The 24,718-nt window shown below is 28.0% G+C and overlaps 1 protein-coding gene across 2 annotated transcripts; it reads left to right on the forward strand.

Annotated features, from left to right (window-relative positions):
• Positions 1–23,626, forward strand: LOC132939316 (protein crumbs). 2 transcript variants are annotated; one of them, XM_061006410.1, is made up of 39 exons: positions 1–140; positions 293–605; positions 2,685–3,043; positions 3,129–3,315; positions 3,387–3,512; positions 3,581–3,682; positions 3,777–3,893; positions 3,967–4,084; positions 4,158–4,296; positions 4,364–4,574; positions 5,975–6,094; positions 6,354–6,562; positions 6,956–7,118; positions 9,141–9,374; positions 9,439–9,675; positions 9,745–9,825; positions 9,898–10,047; positions 10,145–10,293; positions 10,369–10,450; positions 10,521–10,634; positions 10,700–10,859; positions 12,429–12,614; positions 12,677–12,893; positions 12,956–13,198; positions 13,270–13,482; positions 13,551–13,728; positions 13,835–14,145; positions 14,259–14,531; positions 16,417–16,938; positions 17,035–17,260; positions 18,620–18,783; positions 18,850–19,025; positions 19,086–19,259; positions 19,822–20,009; positions 20,080–20,195; positions 20,273–20,429; positions 20,497–20,660; positions 20,724–20,828; positions 21,569–23,626. In XM_061006410.1, the coding sequence occupies exons 2-39, from the start codon at positions 584–586 to the stop codon at positions 21,788–21,790; spliced, it is 6,915 nt and encodes a 2,304-aa protein (XP_060862393.1). In that variant the 5' UTR covers positions 1–140; positions 293–583; the 3' UTR covers positions 21,791–23,626. The 2 variants fall into 2 exon arrangements, with proteins under 2 accessions (XP_060862393.1, XP_060862394.1); XM_061006411.1 differs by lacking the exons at positions 6,354–6,562; positions 6,956–7,118 and having other exon boundaries at positions 2–140.
• Positions 23,627–24,718: the final 1,092 nt, after the last annotated feature.

A 24,718-nucleotide genomic window follows, 5' to 3' on the forward strand; every position in this document is an offset into this window, starting at 1 on the left:
TATCACCGCGGTTTATAATCAAGGTATACCACGGATTAAGATATCTTGTCCGTGAGGTATACTTATCTTTATCTTTCAGTTCAATATCAAAAACCTCCACCAACCAGTGGGTCCTCTCCTCGTTACCAAGGAGTTGTAAGGTATTGTTTTTTTTAACTTCCTTGATAAATGAACAAAAACAAAATTCCAATGTTTATCTTTTTCCGTTTATCGCTATATTATAGTGTTATTCTGTATTCATACTGTAGGTAGTTGTACCTATTATAATAACAAGTTGATTTGATAATTACAGAGTACTGTGTCATATTCACTCATTACGTTATTACGTTCTGTTGCGGGGTGTAATTTTTGTGGATGGCTATCGGTTTTCTTACATGAGACATTCACCGACACATCGTTTGTAAGTACGTTGAATGCGTGTATTCTATTCACTGGAAAAACGTTTATCAATCTTGCTGGGACACATCCACTGCCACTGTTCATCTGAATGCCGTCGCACACAATCCCGCAACACGTACAACAACAATACAACGTCGTTTACCATCAAACTATGCTACGTCTATGTGAACACTGAAGAAATACAATGCGGTACATTATTTTTATCGGTGAGTAGTGTCTGTCGACTGCCATGAACTTTTGAGTTTTGTCGTTTATTTACATTGTGTTCAGTCCCGGGATGTAGCTACTTAATGTACACGAAAAAGAATTGGTACCGATGGTCCCTGGATGCTTACTGGGGATTATTATTTCATTTAACGTATTCAAATATCTGAACAGTTAATGTCTGGTTTAATTACTTTTTTTTATCTTAATTTAGTCGATGTGTATTTGAGAGAGGGTGAGTGTGTATAATACCTATATTCTTGGGTAGTTCGGTCAATGAAAACGATTGGTTTTGATTATATTAAAAATAAATCAGGTATTAATGCAACATTGCTTATTAGTTTTTACAATAGTTGAATAAGTATGCCTTTCAGAACAAAAAACATAATATATAATATGTACTCATAGACGTAATAAGAAAAGCCCACTTTCATAGTTAATATTTATTTAATTAACATGTTATTTTATATTTTAATAATTAAATAACACATGAAATAGGTACTTAGGTAATATTAAAATACATAATATATTATTAATTTTTATTTATAGGTAGTTATTTTAATAGTAGGTATTTAATTAAAAATTGAGTTAACATAATTTAGTGGAACAATCACAATTCACAACATTTATAGCTTTGGTGATGTCTTATCGTACAAAACACTAATGTGGCTTCAGCTGCAGTTATTTTTTCTTCGGTTTTCGAATTCTGTGTCAAAAAAAGTATTGACTGATTTGAAGTGAGTTGATCAAATATTTTTGGAATGTTCAGACGAAGACAAAAAGTTGTTCTAAGTCAGTTTTACCTTTATTGTCCAATGAAACAATTGAAATTGAAATTTTAAAAAAAGCCACTTGTTTGTTATCTGTTTTTTAAACATTATTTTATTAATATATCATTAAATTTACATTTACAATTACTTATACACCATAGAAATTTTGGAGAAAAACGTTCATAACGTTGATTATGTCTACACATCGGTGACGATTAAATAGAAATTATAAGTTATCACTAATTAGTTTACTCGGTTTACCATATTAAAAAACGTATAGGATTTCAAAATTAAATATAAATAGCAAAAAAATAGTACATTATCACCAATATAAAAAAAACGGGTAAGTTAAAATCGCTCTGCTGTACAGTAGGTTACAAGTGGATGACCATAATGGATGGTGTTTAATTTAGACTCATTGATTTGATATCATTGTATACAAAAAACAATTCTGAGCCGAGACTGTTTGTTAGCCAAGGATATTTTATATTATAATTATATTGTTATTTTTAATACGGTAGCCGGTTAAGTTTAATTATTATTATTTGTTTATTATCATATTTCTATATAATAATATAATTTAGAAGTTTCAAGTACCTACCCGTGAATAATATTAACTTTTAATGGTTTCGTATTTAGGTACACTGTTCATTTTTTTACTGTGAATGAATTCATCTGAAATATTATCAAAAGTTAACTCTGTAAATGTAACTTAATTTAATCTGGTACAAATTTTGTTTCCTAGTTTAATATTTAGTACAATATTAATTCACCTTATAACATGATGTAGTTCATATACAAATTTATGGTCAGATTAATAGAGTATGTTTATTCATTTTATTGTAAATCAAATTAATAATATTCATTGTTGTTGTTATATAAAGAGGAATTTATAGCCAGGGGCTTGTTCCTTGTTATTTTTTTTATAGTATAATACATTAATACAATAGAATGACAGGTGACATGTTTATTATGACTTGGATCTTGAATGGGTTAACTAGAAGGAAATTTCTAATGAGTAAAATATTAAAACAGGAAATATAGTACAATAATCATTAAAAAGTTAGTAAATAGTGAGTTTCTATTCTAATAATGTTTAAGTGGAAAATAAGTAAATTGATTATTTTATTTTAATCCATTTGAAATATGAATTATCAATATGTCCCTAGTAATGTAGTAGATAAATAAACAATTCGGCAAGGAACCTATTATAATTTATATGAGTTTTTTACTTTTTTAGTAGGTATGTATTATTTAAAAATTGTATTTTATTTTAGTATGGAACTAATAAATTATATATTTTATTTTCAGTAAATTTATTTGTGCATTTAATATGTACCAACACTCAGAGGTCTGGAGGCGCAGATAGAGAAGGATTTTTCAATAGTTCATCATGGTTAAATTTATTTCCTCCCATTTCATTGTATAAACATATAGGATTCAGCTTTAGAACATGTTCCGGAGGACAAATATTTTCTCAAACTCAAGACTTACCATATACCCAAATCTCAGTAGATGTTCTTCATGATGGCTTGTTGTTTACTACATTTCTCCAAAACAAACATTTTGAATCAAAAATCCAAGGAGATTTTTTTGATAATTCTTGGCATAATGTTAATTTTATGTATAAGCTTGGAGAATTAACAATATCTGTTGATAGCTTACAACAAGTAAATAACAGTTAATTTATGTGCATTTAAAATTGCAGTAATCCAACAGTATTTAAAATACATACGTTATAATTCTTTGTTTTAGGTTATAGCAAATTCTACATTTAATTCAGAAATCTTAAATTCTGAAATTATTACTGATCAATCTATGTTAAGAGTAGGAGATGGTTTTGAAGGGTGTTTATTAGAAGGCCCAAATTTTATTTTTAATTCATCTTTAAATCAAGCTTATAAAGTTGTTTGGGGACATTGTCCCTTAAACAGTCAGTCATGTATGTACCTTTCATATTTAATAATTTATGTACCCAATGTGTATTTAATATTATTAACTATAAATTTGCAGGTACGGGTATTGATTACTGTTCACATGCCCCTTGTATGATGCATGGAGTATGTGTTCCAAGACAAAATAAATACCATTGTATCTGTCAACCTAGGTATTCTGGAAATAATTGTGAAATTGATAATGGTAAATCTAAAATAGTATTATTAGTATTGTATTGTATGAATAATAATTTAATAATCATTGTATTTCAGGATCCCCATGTGCAAAACAAAACAATCGTTGTATGCATGGTCTGTGTGAAGAAATAAATTATGGTGATGATTTTATGTGTCATTGTGATCAAGGATTTACAGGTGATATTTTTTGTATTTTGTTTTAATATTATATATATGGTCTTAATTGTTAATAATTTAATAATTACCTATTTCTTTTAAAATTATTGTTCAGGTAAATTTTGTGAAATTGAATTATCTGCACATGTTTGTGATAATAATCCGTGCAGAAATAATGGTACATGTAAATTAACATCGGGAGGAAAAAGTTATGAATGCAGTTGTGCACCAGGTAAACTAATTTTTATAATTTTTGTATATAAAAATAGTTATAAATTATTTGACAATGTATTTTTTTACTGCAGGATTTAAAGGAGATGACTGTGAAATAAATATTAATGAATGCTTGTCAAGTCCTTGTCAACATGGAGGCGTATGTATTGATGGTGTGAATAATTATACATGTGCATGTAGTAAAACTGGGTAAATTTGTATTAAAAATGCATTAAGTTAATATTTTAATTAATCAATTAAATATTTATGTATAAACATTTAGATATAAAGGAATAAATTGTGAAACAAATATAAATGAGTGTGAAATAAATCCATGTTCCAATCAGGGTGTGTGTTTTGATAACTATGGAAGTTATACTTGCCAGTGTCAATCGGGATTTGGAGGAATCAATTGTGATATAGTAAACATTTTTTCAAATTTTAAATGTGATATAAGTATATATATTTTTATTTGTATGTATTATTAAGGAATTGAATGAATGTGTATCAAATCCTTGTCAAAATGGTGGCCAGTGTAGAGATCAAGTTGGAACATATGAATGTCGATGTGCTCTAGGATTTATAGGTAGAAATTGTGAAATTAATGTGGACGATTGCGAATCCGCTGTATGTCCAACAAACTCAATTTGCATTGATGGTGTGGCATCTCACTCATGTCATTGTAAATCAGGATATACTGGTAAATAATTATTTATAATTACTCAACTCATTTTTCAATTAAATTTCACTTAACACACTTGTGCCCTATGCCAACATTACTAAGTAATGTGGTTTTATTCTTATTTTTCCCGCTTACAGTTTGATTAAATTATTAGCCATTTAACCTATGGCTTATTTAGTATTTAGATTTATTTTGTCATTCATACTTAAAGTTTTAGTTACCCACTCATTATTTACAATTAAATTTCAACAAAAATATTTGGTCTTGTCATATTTAAATTAAGTACTGAAATATAAGTGTATTTACTATTTAATACCTTATATACTTTTTAAAGGTTTTTAATAAACTTTGAATCTTGTCTGTATGTTTGTCACGCTATTTTTTGAGAACGGCTAAGCGTACAAAAATAAACAAGATATTCCGAATCAGGATTATCTGTAGTTTTACCTATATTATAGTTGTGCATGAAGAAGAGCTTTTTCTAAATTTTGATTGTTTCGAACGACAATTGAGATCGCCGCTGCACCGCGTAGCCCACACCGTGGATGATATGGCGGTGGCGCAGGGTTCATATTATTTTCGGTTTTAGATTTTCTTCGAATGTCGTTACGGAAAGACTGTAATCTTCCAAGCTTTAGTGGCTGGGAAGCTTAATGGTTAGTTTCGATTAACCTAACCAAAAATGTTCTTTTTATGCTTTCCATTTTAAGTTTGAGATTTAACTTTGTTACTAAAAGTGTTAAATAAATTGTAGTTTTAAAAAAACTAAAAAAGGTTTTTATTTAACTTATTAGTGAACTAAAAAGTAGAAAATAAATTCTGATTTCCTTCTACCTGGTATAGTGAGTATGAAGGTACTTTCATTTGTTGAAGTGTGCTCAAATAAAAACCTAGCGCAAAGGTGGGCAAATCAATATTAAAGATGTGAATATATTCAGCCAGATAGTAATATATAAGAATACTTGATCATATGAACTTCATACTACAAAGTATGAATAAGTGCCATTGTACCAACATCAATTTATGAATGAAGATTAACTGGGCATAAATCATTTTATTAATAGTATAAAGGTCTCAGATTATTAAGCAAGTTAAGCCCAGCATGTTTTTATTTGAGCACACTTCAACAGTGAAAGTACCATAATACTCACTATACCAGGTAAAAGAACATCAGACTTTATTTTATACTTTTGAGTTCACTAATAAGTTGAATAAAAAACTTTTTTAGTTTTTTTAAAACTTCAATTTATTATAAAAATATTTAAATAAGTACATACAACATTAGCTTGTTAATTTATTTTAAATTCAATTTTAACAAAGTAATTTATTATACTATTTGAAAATTAATTAATATTTAAAAAAATATATTAATATTTTTTTATTTATTTATTCATTTACTTATACAATTGGTTATTTAGGTGTTCCTCCTAATTGTTCAGAAGTAACAGTTTGTAGTAGTTTTCCTTGTCAAAATGGAGGTTCATGTGGTTTATTGCCAAACGGCCAGTTTAATTGTTCTTGTTCATTAGGATACACAGGTATTTATTTTATTTATGTAAAAAGATAAAAGTTTGTTGTTTTTTGTGGTATATATATTTCAGGAATTTGTATACAATTAAGCTATATTTTTAATACATGTAATATACTAATATGTATATAATAATATAATTGTTAGTTAGTTTTAATTAAAGATTTTTGAAAATGTTTACCATCACTCTTTAATGTTAGAAAATTTAAAACAAAGAGTAGTATATTGCACAATATTGCATGGGTATAGTTTTGAGACAATTATTACAGGCGCTTTTTGTGAGCATGGTAATATAGTGGCTCGTTCGCATGCTGATGATGTTTGTGTGATCATGCCTTGTCTGAATTCTGGCACATGTATATCCCAAGGATCTAATTACGAATGTAAATGCCCTGCTGGCTTTACTGGTCGAAATTGTGAAATGACTATGAAATGTAATGCTACCCCTTGTCAGCATTTTGTGTCTTGTCGTGACTATGTGAGTTGATTTATGTTGACAGTACACTTATATGATAATAAAAAACCTAATTCTTTTTTATGCAGAGACGGCTATCATTTAGTTAAGGTATGGTTGACATACGTTTTTAAAATACTGATATTTTCAGATAAATATATTATAATACTCATACTACTTGTATGGTGGTCTAAGTTATATTAAATATGGTGGAATAGAATATTCAATATAATATACATAATATATTAAATAAAATAATGAATCCTGTCTAATGTTTTTTTCATTTTAATACCTTAAGCAAATCAACACCTTAAATAGTATGATAGCTGTAACTGCTTTTAAACATATTTGTGTGCTTTTTTAAAATCACAGCACTTCACATTTACGATATCACCAACATTATTTTATCACTTGTAGGCTGGTGGGTACTATTGTGAATGCGAACCTGGTTGGTCTGGGCAACAATGTAATCAACGTGATCCTGCTTGCAGTCCAAACACTTGTGCTCATGGTGGGACTTGCACTCTATTAGCAGGACAAGCTGATCCTTTCCATTGTGATTGTCCCCCAGGTTTCACTGGTAATAATAAAAATTCAGTTCAATGTATAAAAACATTAAAAATACTTTTTTTTCATTTTTATAAAAATATTTTTTATGATATCATAAAATGTAAGTAATATATGTTGGTCTTTTATTTAAATTTTGAATAAAATAATAAAATAAAATAATATCATAATCAATTAAAACAATATTTAAATATAAAGTTACAAACCAAAGTTTAAAATGTAGGCATACTTTTTTTCATAATAATTGTTAATCAAAATATAAATTTGACATGATAAAAATGTTATTAGTAATATAACAATGTATTTAATTTAAAGTATGCCAAATAGAATAAAAATAAGACATGTATATACTGTTTTATTTTCCTTTCTTAATATTGGAAATAATTCTCATTATGTATAGTCATATTATAAAACCATTTTCCTAATCTATATTTTGTGAGAGAATATGAATATAAAAATTATTAAACTTATTATGTTGAAGGGTTGCACACATTCAAGTATTTCAGTGGAAGTTGTAGTTGTGGGAATATGATAAAACTAATAGTTGCGCACTCTTATTCTTTCGGGAAATATTGTTAACATAATTTACGATAATTATATTTTATGTTGTTCACTATATTATTTAGGTAAACGACTACAGATATTTTTTAAATTTAAATTATACTGTATAGAACAGTAAGCTTTCGATTATCTGTGGTCTTCTGCAAGCAGTGGCATAGCCAGGATTTTTTTTCGGCGGGGGCTGATCAACTTTTACACATTAAATACGTACTAGCACAGATAGATAGTTGAAAAGTGTTAATACTTATGGTACATTTTTAAATATTTTAAATACAATTTAAGACTTTTTGAGCAACTATCATAGACCATTAAAATAATTTTTTTATTTTCTCAACATTTTGGGAGGGGGGGGTCTGCAGCCCCCTCAGCCCCTCCCCTGGCTACACCACTGTCTGCAAGACTATGTACAGTACTATACTCCGTCCCACGAAAGAAAGAACTCATTTTGCAATGTAACTGCTGACGGCTTTGGACACCCTGGGGCACTATTTCCTCCAATCAAACATAGTGTCAAGTTGTAATGCTTTACCAACAGTGCCTCTCGGAATGTTTGAGTGAGGAAAATAGTGTCTCAGGTTGTTCAAAGTTGTCAGTTACATCGTGCAACGAGTTCCGTCTCTCGTAAGACAGAGTATAATAATAGTGTTTATGTACAATATCATATGTATTTTTGAAAAAATAAATGTAAATTTTATATACTATATTTTATGAATGTTTAAATAAAAAAAAATAACGAGAGTGTATAAGCCTACCATTACATTCTGGAGAAGTAAAACTTCTTTCATAAGTATTGGGGCCCGTGAAATTATAAGTGAATTAGGGAGAGAATGAGAAAAATCTATACAATAAAAAAATTAACGTTCACGCCGCCGCCGTACATGACTTGCAAAATAAATAACTAAAAAAACGTGTTGTTTCATTTTTCGTTATGATTTTTTTTCCACCCACGCCTCAAGAAAGAAGTTTTACTTCAATACGTATACTTATCTATTCTATTTTTTTTAAAATTTAATTTTAAAAATAATTTTTTTTTATTAATATAATTTTTGTATTTTGGGGATTAACCCCAGAATTTGCTTATCCGTGCCACTCTATCCGAGGATAATCAAGAGTTAACTGTAAATCTATTTGCTTAAATACAAATTATTCTTTATTATTATAAGATAAATATATGTATGCGTGATTAAATAAGTATATAAGTTAGTGTAAAAATGTTGTATTAAATATTAATGATTTAATTTTTAAGAAATAAATAGTGTTAATGTTAAATAATATTTAAACTATACTCTATTCAACAAAATAAGTATCCTTGAGTGGCTCGCTTGTGAGCTGTCTGACTGAAACTGGTTACCACCAAGGTTACTTCTTGTGGTTGAATAGAGTATACATTTTATTAAAATATCAAACATTAAATAATTCTATTTCTTCTATCTTTTAATATTTATGTTTATATTATGAAATTAAACTATTATAGGCCAGACATGTCAAATAGATATTGATGAATGTATCTCCAAACCTTGTTTAAACGGTGGAATATGTCATGATCTTATTAATGGTTTTCGATGTAACTGTACTGATAACTATATGGGTGCTTACTGTCAATTACCATTTGACGCTTGTACTAAAAATCCTAGCCCTTGTTTGAATAATGGTACTTGCTTACATAAAACATCATCACTTAAAGATTATTACTGCAAGTGTTCTCCAGGTAAAATACTTAAGAATTATCTTTTACTTTTAAGTTAATAATTATTTTAAATACTTTATTTTAGGTTTTGAAGGTAAAAATTGTGAAGGAAATATCGATGAATGTAAAACTGGAACTTGTCCAGTTGGAAAAGTTTGTATTGATGGTATTAATACTTATGAGTGTGAATGCCCTGAAGGATATACTGGAGAAAATTGTTCAAAACTACTAAATGATTGTCGAGATAATCTTTGTAAAAATAACTCTACCTGTATAGAAGATCCTGATGGTTATACTTGCCGTTGCATGTCTGGTTTTACAGGTATCTACAACACATTGTCAATACTTAAATATTTAAAATTATATATTTTTAACCTAACCTAACCTATAGGTATGCATTGTGATCAAGATATAAACGAATGTGAAGTCAACAAAGAAGTATGCAACTATGGAATTTGTGTTAACACTAATGGTTTGTTAAACTTTTTTCATTTAAATTTAATATTTATATGTAATAATATGTTAATCCTAATTATGATATTAGGGAGTTATCAATGTTTCTGTCGTCCAGGGTTTTCTGGTGATAACTGTGATGTAGACTTTGACGAATGTTTGTCGCAACCTTGTTATCACGGTGCTACATGTGAGAATAAAATTAATGGTTTTAATTGTATTTGTCCTCCAGGATATACTGGTATGTAATGATTGTTTTTAAATTAAAAAATATGATATTGTTATGATATAATATTTTGTAGTCGAATAATCAAAATATAATTTTTTTTTATCATTAGGTAAAGTTTGCAGTATTGATATTAATGAATGTAGTTCGAATCCTTGTTTGAATGGTGCTACTTGTATTGATAATATTGCATCTTTTACTTGCTCTTGTCCTACTGGTATAGTAGGAAAACTCTGTGAAACAAATATTGATGACTGTGAAGTTAGTTTATATATTTTTTTAAATCACCAAAATATTAAGTAAAATATAATAATTCAAAATAAATGTTTGGTTTAGTCTTCTCCGTGTCAGAATATGGGCTTATGTATTGACGGACTCAATAGTTATGAATGTAACTGTACAAATACTGGATTTGAAGGCATGTACAATTATTAAGTAGTTTAATATAATTATGTAATAACCAATCGTGTATATCTTTTTCATTGTAGGAAATCATTGCGAGTTGAATATAAATGATTGTATACATGACCAATGTGAGAATAATGGCACCTGTATAGATGGAATAAAAGACTATTCTTGCAAGTGTTATACTGGTTATACAGGTAATAGTAAATTATTATTATATACAATACACTTGGTTGTTGTATTAATAAAATATTTATATTAGGAAAAAAATGTGAAGTTGATATAAATGATTGCGAAAGTAATCCTTGTCAATTTGGAGGCACTTGTCTTGAACATTCTAATATATCATTATACAATCAAAAAGATAACAATAACTTATCAGCAATATTTCAACAAGAGTTCAGTTATGCTACAGCTCATGGGTAAATTAAATTCATGTAGTTATTTTAACAATCATTTTTGTAATTTATCAAAAAAAAAAAAAAAAATTATAAATAGTTTTTGTCTAACTTACCAATTTATAGTTGTTTATTTTTAAATTTTATTTTAGAACTTTCCTTTACTACATTTGTTAAGAGGACGCTATACCTGTAAATGTTATCTCTGGCTTACAAACGCATAACATAGCAAATTGTATGTTCTGAATAATCTATTTAACTCTGTTATGTTTAATGTAATGTTACTTAATCTGTTATGAATTTAAAAGAAAGAATATTATCTAGTGAATCTCATATGGTTTTTATATTTTAATTTTAAAGCAAGTTATGATTATTTTAAAATTTAAAATTGTTTGTACATCTTAATATACTCATAACTTGCTTTAAAATGAAAATATAAAAAAAAAACTGAGATTCTCTAGATAATAGTCTCACTTCTGAATTTGATAATAGGTCGATACGCTCCAATATTAAAAATAACAGAGTTAAATGAATTATTCAGAACGTACAATTCCCCATGTTATGTGTTTGTAAGATAGAGACAACACATGCGGGTGTAGCGTCCTATTAAATGAGAAGTTTAGACTAGTTAAATACTTATACAGTGAAAAATCTAAATATCAGACACTCTTGGTCGCTGACATTTTGATTGCTATTTGGAGGTGTCCGCTATTCAGAGAACTTGGATTGTAGAAAGCTTTTAGTTGGTTTCCAAAAGCACCTGCTATTGAGAGGTGTTCGTTAGGAGAGATTGTATTGTATAGTAGATACAGGGTATCCTACACTAACTACTTATGAATGATAATTTGTTAATAATTAAATATATTTAAATCTCTTAATTGTATTGTGATGTGTAGAAGCTAATTTATTGTGAGCAGTTATTAAACATTTATGAACTAATTTTTTAGGTGCCACACATTTATAGAGAATAATTTTTTTCTCATTCAGACATTTTTAATGGGTTTTTTCTGTTTCCAATACATTTTGTTGTATGCTATGCTTTAAATTATAACATTTTGAATTAATTATTTGTTTTAATATTTTAGTTGAGCTTATTTTAAATATCTATCTGGCTATCTATATATAACCTATATAACCTTATCTCAGATTTATTTAAACAATATAATATGTTTATATGGATTATGGGCAACAAGTTCAATTTTTTCTCTTTTCAAAAACACTAAAATTTACTTAGATAATAAATGTTTTGTGTTAAAAAAAAATTCTCTTCGGATAGTATATAGTACTATAGTATATTGTAGTTAATTAATATTTATAATATTTTTAATGCCTATTGGTATTATGATATCATTATTTTCTAATTATTTATTACAATATATATATATATATATATATATTCCAAAAGCATCCTTAATTATAAGTACCTAATAACATATTTAGTTATTTATATATTTTAATTATTTAGAAAGTATTACCTGAAATTATTTTGAATCAAATAGTTTGTTTTACCACATTATTAATTAATATAAACTGTTATATCAGAATACTGTTAATATGGTGCATATACTTATACTTCAAATAAACATATTTCAGATTTGAATGTCTATGTTTACCTGGTACAACAGGTATCAAGTGTGAGATTGATATTAATGAATGTGAAAGCAACCCATGCAATTTCGGTGCTTGTGAAAATAAAATCAATGGTTTTATTTGTGCATGTGAAGATGGTTATGAAGGCAGATTTTGTGAAACAGAAATTAATGAATGTGAACGATTCAAGTATGATTATTATTTTATCAGTAACAAATAATTTAAACTAACTTTTATCAATTATTTTGTAGACCTTGTGATCACGGAACTTGCATGGATCGGCGTGCTGGTTACTATTGTGACTGTGCTCCAAAATATGGTGGTAAAAATTGTTCTGTAGAATTATTTGGATGTCAGGATCATCATTGTTTAAACAATGGTACTTGTAAACCATATTTGATTGATGAAATTGAACATCGCTATAATTGTTCTTGTCCATATGGATTTCATGGTCATATATGTGATAAGGTTAGTTAAATAGAAAATTAAATAAAAGTAACCAATTTCTTATTTTCATAATTGTGTTTTAGACTACTACTATGTCATTAACTGGTGAGTCTCGTATTGTGGTCAACACCACTAGAGATGAAGGCTATGACATATCATTTAGATTTAAAACAACATTACCAAGTGGTCTATTAGCAATTGGTGGTGGATCAACATTTTACATATTAGAATTGGTAAAGGGCCGTTTGAATTTGCATTCAAGTTTGTTAAATAAGTGGGAAGGAGTATTTATTGGTTCTGAACTTAACAACAGCCAATGGCAAAAAGTAAACTACTCCATTCAAAATACTTTTTAATAAATAAATAAATATTTTAATATATTTTGTTTACCATTAAGGTTTTTGTTGCTATTAATTCATCACATTTAGTATTGTCTGCCAACGAGGAACAAACTATTTACCCTATTAACTTGAATGAAGGAGCTAACCCTACACATACTAGTTTCCCTACTACATATGTTGGTGGAACTATTTCAAATTTGCGGCTTTTACCCCACGGACCCCCTTACTTTACTGGTTGTATTGAGAATCTTCTTATAAATGGACAATGGGTAAGAAAATAAAGTAATATTTTGAATTAAAATTTAAAATACTAGAATATTGTTTAAATATTTTTTAGGTTTTACCAGATGATAAAGTAGGTTCAACAATAGGTTTAACTAATGTTGATATCGGTTGCCAAAGGAATGATCAATGCTTTCCCAATCCATGTCACAATAGTGGTCATTGTACTGATTTGTGGAAAACATTCAGTTGTACATGTGAAAGACCGTATCTTGGAAATACTTGTCAATACAGTAAGATTTAATCAATTTTTTTCTGTACTTACTAGAATCTCGGAGTGTTCTCTCACTGGACATAGTCTAGTTACAATTTATAAGTTTATTTTATTTTGTGAAATAGGTTTCCCAGCTGCAACATTTGGTCATGAAAATATCACAACTGGTCTAGTCACAGTAAATGTATTTGCTGTGGCCAAAAGAGCTGTTAGAAATATTGTGGATATTTCAATGTTTATTCGAACACGGCAAACCAGAGGAGCTATATTTTATTTAGGATCTATGCCAGGAATGGTTACATTTTCTGAAGAAACTCATATTGCAGCTGAACTTGAAGGTGGTGAACTATTAGTCAGAATACAATTTAATGCAACTCCTGAATCATATACTGTTGGAGGCGTAAAACTAGATGATGGACATAATCATTTAATACAGGTAAACCTAGGATTTTAAGGCCGACTATTTTTAAAAGTTTAACTTATTTATTTTACTTTGTATTCTCGCTAAGTTAATTCAAAATATTATTTAAATAAAATATGTTTTTTTAGGTTGTTCGTAATATAACGTTGGTTCAAGTAAAAATCAATGGAACAGAATATTTTAGGAAAACTATTAGTGCCACTGGTCAACTTGATGTCCAGGTTTTATACTTGGGGGGTTTTCCATCTTCTAAACCATCAAGACGTGATTTATCAGACCCATTAATTGTTATGGATAACATTTTACCTCGTCCTAATACTATAGAAAGACATATTCGTCAAACAACAGCTGATAAATTTGAAGGAATACCTCATTTTAAAGGAATAATTCAAGATGTACAGGTATTAATAATACATTATAATTATTTATTAACATTGCCCAAGGTCTAAATTTAGGGATGACCCTAATAATATTCAATTGGTAAATGGATGCTTTACCTCTAAAATGTATCTTTTATTTTACAAAATGTTTATTACTCTTAACTTTATTTAATGTTTTTATTAATGAAATAATTACTGGTACTGGGTTTTCAGATAATGAAAACATGTAATTGTCATCGTTTTTGCATTTAGGTTTCTATTGTTCATCATTATTATATCAATGTAAATAATTAATGAATACTTTTAATCAGTGGTCGAGAGTAGCTCACTACTTTATTTGTAGCGATTGATGTAGCGCTGCTACATTACGCCTTAGATAGCGAAATACTATAGCACGCTAAACATCCCCGGTTAGCGTAGTGAAAATTATCATTATTTTGTCACTACCTACAATCTAATTGGTGATTATTAAAATATAAATTATGAATATATTTGTTTATTTATATTATGATAATGATGAGTGTATTAGTGAAGTTTTTGTCCTGGGTCCTGTCCAGTGACCAAATGTCAAATCAGTACAAAGTACAAACACTAGTTTTCAATTAGAATATTTTTAAAAAAGTAGCGATAGCCAGCTACTTTTTGGGAGGGGGGAGTAGCTGTAGCGTTAGCTCGCTACAAAACACTAGTAGAGTTCCGACCATTGCTTTTAATATCATTAATATTTATTTTAACTTTGTCATTGTTTAACCATAAATAAATCTATGAACCGCCAGAATACTTTTATACATAAATTACCTATCTGCATGCATTGTCTCCTCCTTACAAACTTATAACATAGCAATTTTGAATTCAGTATAAATGTTATGTTAACTTTAATATCATGTTAATAACCTATTATCAATCTTGAAGGTAAAAATGTTATTATTGTTTGTACATCGGGTTTTTATAATATTTTAATTAAAAAATTTAGATATCTAAACTCATATCTAACTCATATTTTCTTATCTTTAAGTTTGATATCAATTCACTCTTATATAGATAGATACACAAAATTGATCTTGCTAAACACAAGTTTGGTATGTTGGTTGTTTGTAAGATGGAGACAATGCAAGTGTGATGTTATATTAATTTGTATATTATCAGTACTATAAATTGAACCCATTGGGTCAGTCGTATTAATACAATACAGATCGACTTGGTGGGGGTGTTGTTTAACTCTAGTCCAAATAAATTGGTTGCTGTCTAGGCCACTTCTTAAGTTCAAATGAGTTTATAATATGTAACAATAAGTCCAAACATATTTCTAGGTCTATAATTTATATCAACTATAAAGTAATTTAATTATGAAATAATTTTTATTCTACTTAACCCATTGGCGCCAAAGTTTTTTTTTTTTACAATTTTAACCAAAATTTTTTTGAAAATGTATATGTTATACCTCAAAAATGATTGAAAAAATCGATGTTGCCATATGGCAACGCACGGCGTTAATGGGTTAAATTAGGGATGAGCATGAAATCCAAATATCTGAATTATCTGAATATCAGGATATCTAAATCCGGATTTGAATCAAATTCTTATCCGGATTTCTCAGATTATCTGGATTTATGGATTTGCTTTATATGTGACTTATAATTTTTTTTAATGTATGGTAAAATAATTTTTTTTTTATTGTAATGAAAATATGTTATAGAATTAAATTTATTAGAATATAGAAATAAGTCATTAATCAGCATATTCGGATTTTCGATATCCGGATATGCCCACCACTAACTTAAATAAAGCAGTCTTAGTCCCATAAAGCACACATTATTAGATATTACTTGTTGAAAATCCAAAAATAAAGTTGGAGAACTATGCCTTTGCTTATAAATATGATTTTAATTTATAATTTACATTCTAGATCAGCAATGGATCTCAAACCATGGTTGTTGAGTTTTATCCATTGGGAATTCAAAATAAAGATTTAGTTGTACCTAAAGCATTTGGTACTGTATCATATAATCAAGATGAAATTTCACAAGGTGTCTTATCTGATGATACATGTCGTTCAAATCCTTGCCATAACGATGGAGTATGTTCAGTAACCTGGAATGATTTTACATGTAAATGTCCATTGGGTTACAAAGGAAAACAGTGCCAAGAAATGGAATTTTGTCAACTTCAAGATTGTCCTTTGGGCAGTGAATGTCGAAATTTAAATCATGGATATGAATGTGTTGCCAAAATTACGTTAGATAGTCGAAATACTACTGAGCCACTTTTACAGTACAATTTTACTAAAGGACAACAGATTATTCCACTAACTCATATTGAAGTCAATTATCGAACTAGAACTGGTGGAACAATTATGTATGTTTCCAACAAAAAAAATAGCAATGACTCTGAATACACATTCTTCACAATGATTGCTTATAAAGATCGGGTATAACAATTTAATAAGACATTCAAATACATATGATTAATAATATTATAAATTATTTCTTCAAATAATAATTAAAAATATTTTATTATGTTATAGTTTATTATCGCATGGAAATTGGAAAAAGAAAGTTCCATTAGTACGAAACAAGTGCACAAAGATCATTTAGATTCCGAGTGGACAACTATTGTGTTCAAATTAGCTGATAATAAAATTCAAGGTGGTTTAGTTGGTGCAATAGATGACACTAATCAATTTCTTATTGCTGGAAATTTTTCGTTATCCAACTGGATTGAATTAGTTACATCAAATCCCATTCTTATTGGTAAAATATGTTTGTTATTACTACTTATTAGAGTACTATGTTTTGGGATTGAGACTAATCCAATAAAATATTTTAATATAATATGTTAGACAACCAAAATGTAGAAGAATAAATTGTTACAAATTGTATGGTTTCATTTAGGCTTCTTCAACAATATCGATATTTCGATTCGATATCGCAAACTTTTTTTCAGAAATTTAAGTATTGATAATCGTAATATATGGATAATCGATGTATATCAAGATAAACTGATTTTCATGCCAAAGCTCTTGAATAATATATTTCAAAACAATTAATTGTTAATATAATACCCATTAGTTACTACCTAGTACCCAGTCAATTGAGTATTTGAGTATTGGCATTTATGATAGTCATAGAGATATCGGAATATCGATATATCGATACCTAAATTTTTTTTTCGATATCGCGATTCAATATCTCACAATTCAAAACAATATCGATATTCAAAAATATATCGTTGAAGAAGCCTAGTTTCATATAATTCAGTTTCTTAATAATCTTATAACTAATAAGCCTTGTAATAATAGTCAAAGCCGGGCCGGATTTATTCCTTGACACTTACAACGCCGCTGACACGTATACACGTCAACAGAATATATTCCAAAAGGCCGGTTACGCATTAATGCGTCAAAAACATATACTTTTATATACACTATAATTAAATCGGTTTTTTTTTAATAAACTCTGAAACTTAAATAGGCCATTGACAATGAACTCTAAATTTAAAGGTATAGGTGATTTTAGTTTTTGTTATTTCCGCCATTACTGAAATTACGGGCGGCGTTGAACGTGTTAAGGAGCTCAGGACAATGAAGATTTTGGGGCCACTAGGTTGTGTATAGTAAAAATTGCATACTGTAGTATGTAAAATATATTTTTTGTTATAATAATTATAAATAAATATTTATGTTGCATCATTTTGTCAGTTCATACAGTTATATATCACAGAATGTAGTAACCTAACCCATGTTATAAATTTTATATTTTTTACCTAAGAGGCTCCTTAAAATTTGGAGATCCGGGCTTAAGCCCTCAGTGGATAGACCCCCATTAAATCCGGCCCTGAGTCAAAGTACCAATTGGTATCAATAATCCTGATTATCAGTTGCCTCTAAACAATTTCAATTCATTCCGTATACCAGATACGAACTTAGCTCAGTTAGTATACGTATCAGCTCTTAATTTTATTATAGTTATTATTGTATTATAATTGAGAATCATGCTGAAATAAAATAAATAAATAATAAATTTTTCTTTTTCTTTTCTGCCTTGATCAAACATAACTTGTATGTTTATATGTTTAATATTTTTATATCAATTATAAATTTGTTTTCTCAGGAAGCGGAGAACGCTATCATGATATACTAGGAAATAATGTTGAACATGTAACATATATGACTGATGCAGATACAAATTCATTAGATATGGTTGATTCTAACACAAGATTGCATTTTGAAGATACAATGCAACATGATGTACCTTCTGTAGGAGGCTTTTATAAGGTATTTCATTTTAATATATTTAATGTAAAATATAATATCTTGATTTATTAGGTTGTGAATTTATAGGGTTGTCTTGGAGAAATAAGAATTGGTGGATTACTGCTACCTTATTTTACACCAACTGAACTCAATACCAATAATCAAACCGATCATTTTGTGATGCTATCACATAAATCAACCACTGAACATTTTGATTTAGATTGTTTACTATGCTATGATTACGAATGTAAAAATGGTGGAAGGTAATAATTTAAAAACAATGTATTCTTTCTGTTTGTTGTTTGACATTTTTTTTTTGTTAGATGTAAAAAAGCTACAGAGTCCTATGTTTGTGAATGTCAACCTGGTTATGAAGCTGATGACTGCTCTGCAAATATCAACGAGTGCTTGTCTAATGAATGCAAAAATTCAGCAGAATGCATTGATGGAATTTCCAATTATACATGTCAATGTAAAGCTGGTTGGATAGGCACATTGTAAGTGAATTTTTAATAACTATCATTTAAAGATTGTCTATTAATTACTAACCATGAAGACTTCAATAACAGTTAAACAGCCTTCGGCTGTGTTTAATGGTTTGTAAAATTACGCATTCATGTACACTTTTCTATGTCTTATTATGCATGTGCATTAATACACACTGTTTGAGATCAGGAAAAAAATGATTTAAATATTTCTATTATTTATACATTTACCATTATTATAATCGTTACAAAATTATTCCGATTTACCTAACCTAACCTAACCTATATATATATACAGGGTGATTCACCAAATATGCCCACCCCCCCCCCTTTCCCTGTAATAATGAATTTATTGAAATTCTGATTTTTGGAATATCACATATATTTTTCTGAAAAATTATTTCTATACTACACTGGTTACATTGAAAAGCCATAACATGTGACTGCAGCATAGTCTGTGTCATTTAGTTTTACAAAAATGTTTGGGATATTTTCACTAAATAGAGTTTGGTCTCCTTCCAATTATAAGGTATTATATTATATCTTCATGGTATTATCTATTATATTTTTTTAGCTGTGAAATTGATATCAATGAGTGTGAATCCAACCCATGCCACCATAATGGTATTTGTATTGATCAGTTAGGTGATTTTGAATGTAATTGTACAGATGACTATGAAGGAAAAACATGTGAACAGTTAAAGCTTGTTACTTGCGATAATTTACCATGTAAAAATGGTGCCAACTGCTTTAAGATTCCAGGTATTTTACAAAATAGTTAAAATATTTTTTAATGTTGAACTTTAATTTGTATAATTTTGTCATGTTATAGATCAATTTGGTAATAATTATACCTGTTCATGTTTGGAGGGATTTTCAGGCATAACTTGTGACACAGCTTTCTGTGATACTAATGAATGTCAGAATAATGGTTTATGTAAAAAAGAGGTATTAATGTTAGCCTTTATTAGATAATTATTTTATATTATGCCTGGATAAATAAATAATACAAATTAAATTGACAGGAATCTCCTTTCTGTGAATGTCCATTGGGCTTTAAAGGCCATCTTTGTGAGCAAAATATTGATGATTGTTTCGATAATGGCAATCAACAAAAATGCCAGCACGGTGGTCAATGCATTGATGGTATTAATGAATTTACTTGTAATTGTACAGACACGGGTAAATTCATTTAAAAATCATTAATAAATTGTATTCCTTTAATTTTCTTTAAAATTTTTTTTTTTAGGATACACTGGCGATGATTGTAGTATCGATATTGATGAATGTTTTGATCTCAATATACAGTGTGGTCATCGTGGGGAATGTAAGAATACGCCAGGTTCTTTCATCTGTGCGTGTGAAAAAGGTTATTGTGGGAATTATTGTGATTTGATTAATCCTTGTTTACCAGTAAGTACTTTTAATATTTTGTATTTAATTATGCTATTATTAATTTGTTATACTATTTATCAGGAAAACCCTTGTAATAATGGAGGTTTTTGTCAAGAGCATTGTACTGATGTAATAGTCTATGAATGTCAGTGTGCCAATGGTTATATTGGACAAAACTGCACCGAGGTAATCAAACATAAATTATTTTATTAATATTAATTAATATTATACATTATTAAATAACAGTTTTATTGCTTATAAAAAGGAGAATTTTTAAAATCGGTAAATTCTAAAGTTTTAACCTCAAAACATGTTGCCCAATACTCAAAAATGTCTTATTAACAATGAGATTCAATTTATTTTATTTACCTTATTTTTAGTTATCGTTGTCAAATATTTCAACTTCTGCTGTACAAGCATAAACCAAAATACCTGATATTTGTTTTGTCTTTTAAAAATCCAGATAATACTGTATAAGGGGGAAGTCTGGTGTAGCGCGGTGGTTGGCCACAGTCACTAATGTGTGCTGCAGTCAACTACCGTCCGTCCCGGATGGATGACCACCCGGGTTCCTGATGACAAATCCTTGCCGCACATATATTACAACAAACTGTTAGCCCCCACAACATGCTAATAGCTATAATTGCTGAAGCTCAAAGATTAATTTAAAAACAGATTTTAAAAATTCAAAATAAATTATTTAACTTGGAAATATTTTTTAAATTAGATAATATCAAATTACATCAAATTGTAATACATTTGTACTCAATGTCGGTTATATGTGAAATAAAAACTTTAATATTTAGTATCTGGTGCCTCTTGACGATAATTTTTGAAGAAATACTTATTGCTTATTTACTAAAACCTACTATTATCATTTTTTTTTAAAATTCATGTTATTTATCTTAAACATTTTATTATTATAGCTGCCAATCATTCACAACTATGCAGATATAGCATTAATTGTCGGCCCAATATTACTTATTCTACTTATTGGTGGTATGGGAAGTTTACTTGTGCTGTTAATGATGGCACGAAAGAAAAGAGCTACACGGGGTACTTATAGCCCTAGTTGTCAAGAATATTGCAATCCTAGAGTTGAATTAGACAATGTACTGAAACCTCCACCGGAAGAACGACTTATCTAATTATAATTTTTATTTTTTAAACTATTTTAAGATCAATTATGTAATTGGTTATACGATTTTATACATTTTAACAGTTATGAATTTTATTTAAACTATATTAATGATCTCTTTATTTTTGTTTAGCGGCCATTTCATACACTTCATCTAATTTACCATATATTTATGATTTTTATTTAAATTGCAATTTTTCCATTTTTTTTTTTTTGTTTATGTAAGTTTTAAAAATTTAGTTGATTATCATCCAATTTAACACAATGATATATTTTTTTTTTATTTGTACTTCTTTAATAACAGTTATTAGAAACAATTATTGATGATAATTAATAATAATTGAGTTACATTTAATGAGTGTATTTAAAATTATTCAACTTGGAACAAAACCATAACTGAAATATTCCCAATTTAACAAAAGATACTTTAATAGTTTTGTATAGTACTTAAAAAATAAGTCTGTTATATAATAATGTTGCACTTTTAATTAAGCCATTTTTTTTAAATGCATTTATCTTGAATGTTTTAAAATACAATTTAAAACATAATATTTATACATTATGTGTAGGTAGTTATTATCATTTTTTTAAACTTCAAAAGTTTGAACAAAATACTTACTTAATGGTTTTGTGATTTTATACTTTTATTTAGCACTACTAAATATAATTTTTTTATATTAAATGTATTTAAAATTGAATTGCTAACTTTATAAGTAGATAATGTATTCATATACAATATTTATTTCAACTATAATAGCAAATTTCAAGCTTTATTTTTTATTTTATAATACTTATTTTAATCATAGTAGGTAGTTGGTTTCATAAATATAAATTTGTATTATAATATTTGAACATTTCCAGCTCTCTTAAAAAATGATTAATGTAATCAATTTTATATTTATTGGTTAATTTTCATCCTATTTATTATAAGAAACATAAAGTATAAAGCAACCAAACTATTGAATTTCTTAAAATATTAAAAATTATCTTAACTGACATTGTATTTTGATCGCGTTCATTAATAGTTGGTCTTTTTTATGAAAAGTAAACTTGCCCATAATCTTATTTTTACATTGTATTATGAGCTTACTCTATCGTGATAATCGTGTTACTTTTTGTGATATAAACCGTAAAACTGTACATTGTATTTAGATGTAATATTTAGGGTTTAATTATTCCGTCCACAGTTAATTGTGTAATAACAGGGTAGTTAGTAATATAATCACATGCATTTTTTGAACAGATTTAATTTTTTTTATACATATGAATTAATTAGAGTATGCAATAGACTGTACTGTTAAAAATGATTTTGTGCTTTCAGTGTTCACTAAACTGTATAGATAATACGAATATGCTTATTTGAGTTGTAATAAATTTATTATCTGCTGTTTGGTGACATTTTCTGATTTATTTATCTCTATTATATAGTGTTAAACAAAATTAAATCTGTTTGAAAATTGTGTGTGTATTTTACTGTAATTAATATGTTATGTTTGAATGGATTTTAAACAAAATATATTTGGTATAAGGGTGTATGTAACTATTTTTTTTTTTTTTTTGGTAAACTACACTCACTATAAATTTGCACTCATTGTATATTTTTATATCAGTATTATTCGCCATGTTATAAAAACCGATTAAAAAATAATTTTCAACAAATTATTATTATTTAATATTCTTAAAATATTTTTGGAGTACATTGTAGTATGTTACTATGTTTTGTATTGATTTGACAAACTAAAAATATTCATGTTTTAAAATTGTTTTTTTTTATATTTAATTTAATAATTATTATTAGTGCATTATTTGTATTTTCAAATTACATTAAAAAAATCATGTATCAATATTTTTTTTTTTTATCTTTTCCAATTCACATATGAAAACCGTCATCTCCTTTACTCCAGTACTCTACACAGTCTTCATATTTGCCACTGTCTTTCACATAACATGAGCCGTGAGAGAGAGTAAAATTGTTGCCCTCGAACAGTTTTTGGCCATGTTGTACATATTTTGTAAGACGGAGACCACACATGCGGGTAGCACGCGGTAGCATTTATTCTTACTCGTGGTCCCTAGATAGGGACACTGGGGCAGTAAATATACAAGCACCCCCCCCCCCCCCCCTTTAACGAATATTATCTCTGTGAAAATTAAAAATGTACAGGTAATATTGTGGGGCCCCAGGGCACTGCCCAACTTTGTCCTATGATAGCTATGCCACTGTGCTCTACCCCCCACACCCCCTGTCTGTTCAAATACTTTTTTTTAATCACCCACTTTCCTACATTTAATATACCTATTAATTATTATAGTTATACACTTATATATCTATACATTACCAAAATGAAAAATATTTTTATTAAAACAAATTACAACATTTAGGTTGCCTCAGGTACCTACCTTCTTATATAATTATATATATTATAATTGTAACGGTCGATTCAAAATTGCAAATGTATAAGAAAAACACTACTATCGAGTATCGAGTAGGTACCTATATAGTATATAATATTATATACTATACTCTACTAATAAATTATAAAATTTAAATTTGTCTAATGTATAGTAATCAGTCCTATTAATAGATTAAATTTTTTATTATTATTATAAAGTGTTCCTGACTAAGTCATCTAAACTTATTGATAATATTAATTACATTTTTAACACAATTAACAATTGATAATGCATAATTATTTACAACAAATTACAAGAACTTACATCTATAAATATATAATGGTACAAATAGAATAAAAATAAAATTAACTATTTAGTTGAATTTTAAATTATTTATTGGTGTTGGGGTTGTGGTATCACCCGTATTAGACAATACGCGGTTAACCAACTATACGCCTTAGGCTTAAGCCTTACCCTCGTATTCTCTAGTTAATGATACTCTCTAAAGTTAATTAGAATGGCACTGTTAACTCGTTGAGGTACG

The sequence above is a fragment of the Metopolophium dirhodum genome, chromosome 2 (assembly GCF_019925205.1).
Source record: "Metopolophium dirhodum isolate CAU chromosome 2, ASM1992520v1, whole genome shotgun sequence".
Lineage (NCBI taxonomy): Eukaryota > Metazoa > Arthropoda > Insecta > Hemiptera > Aphididae > Metopolophium > Metopolophium dirhodum.

Excerpts from the sequence above, each read along its gene's own strand:
- LOC132939316 (XM_061006410.1), top strand. The coding sequence starts at position 584 with ATGCGGTACATTATTTTTATCG. Across the intron at positions 606-2,684 it reads GCGGTACATTATTTTTATCG|TAAATTTATTTGTGCATTTA; the intron begins GTGAGTAGTGTC and ends TTTTATTTTCAG. Across the intron at positions 20,829-21,568 it reads TTGGACAAAACTGCACCGAG|CTGCCAATCATTCACAACTA; the intron begins GTAATCAAACAT and ends TTATTATTATAG.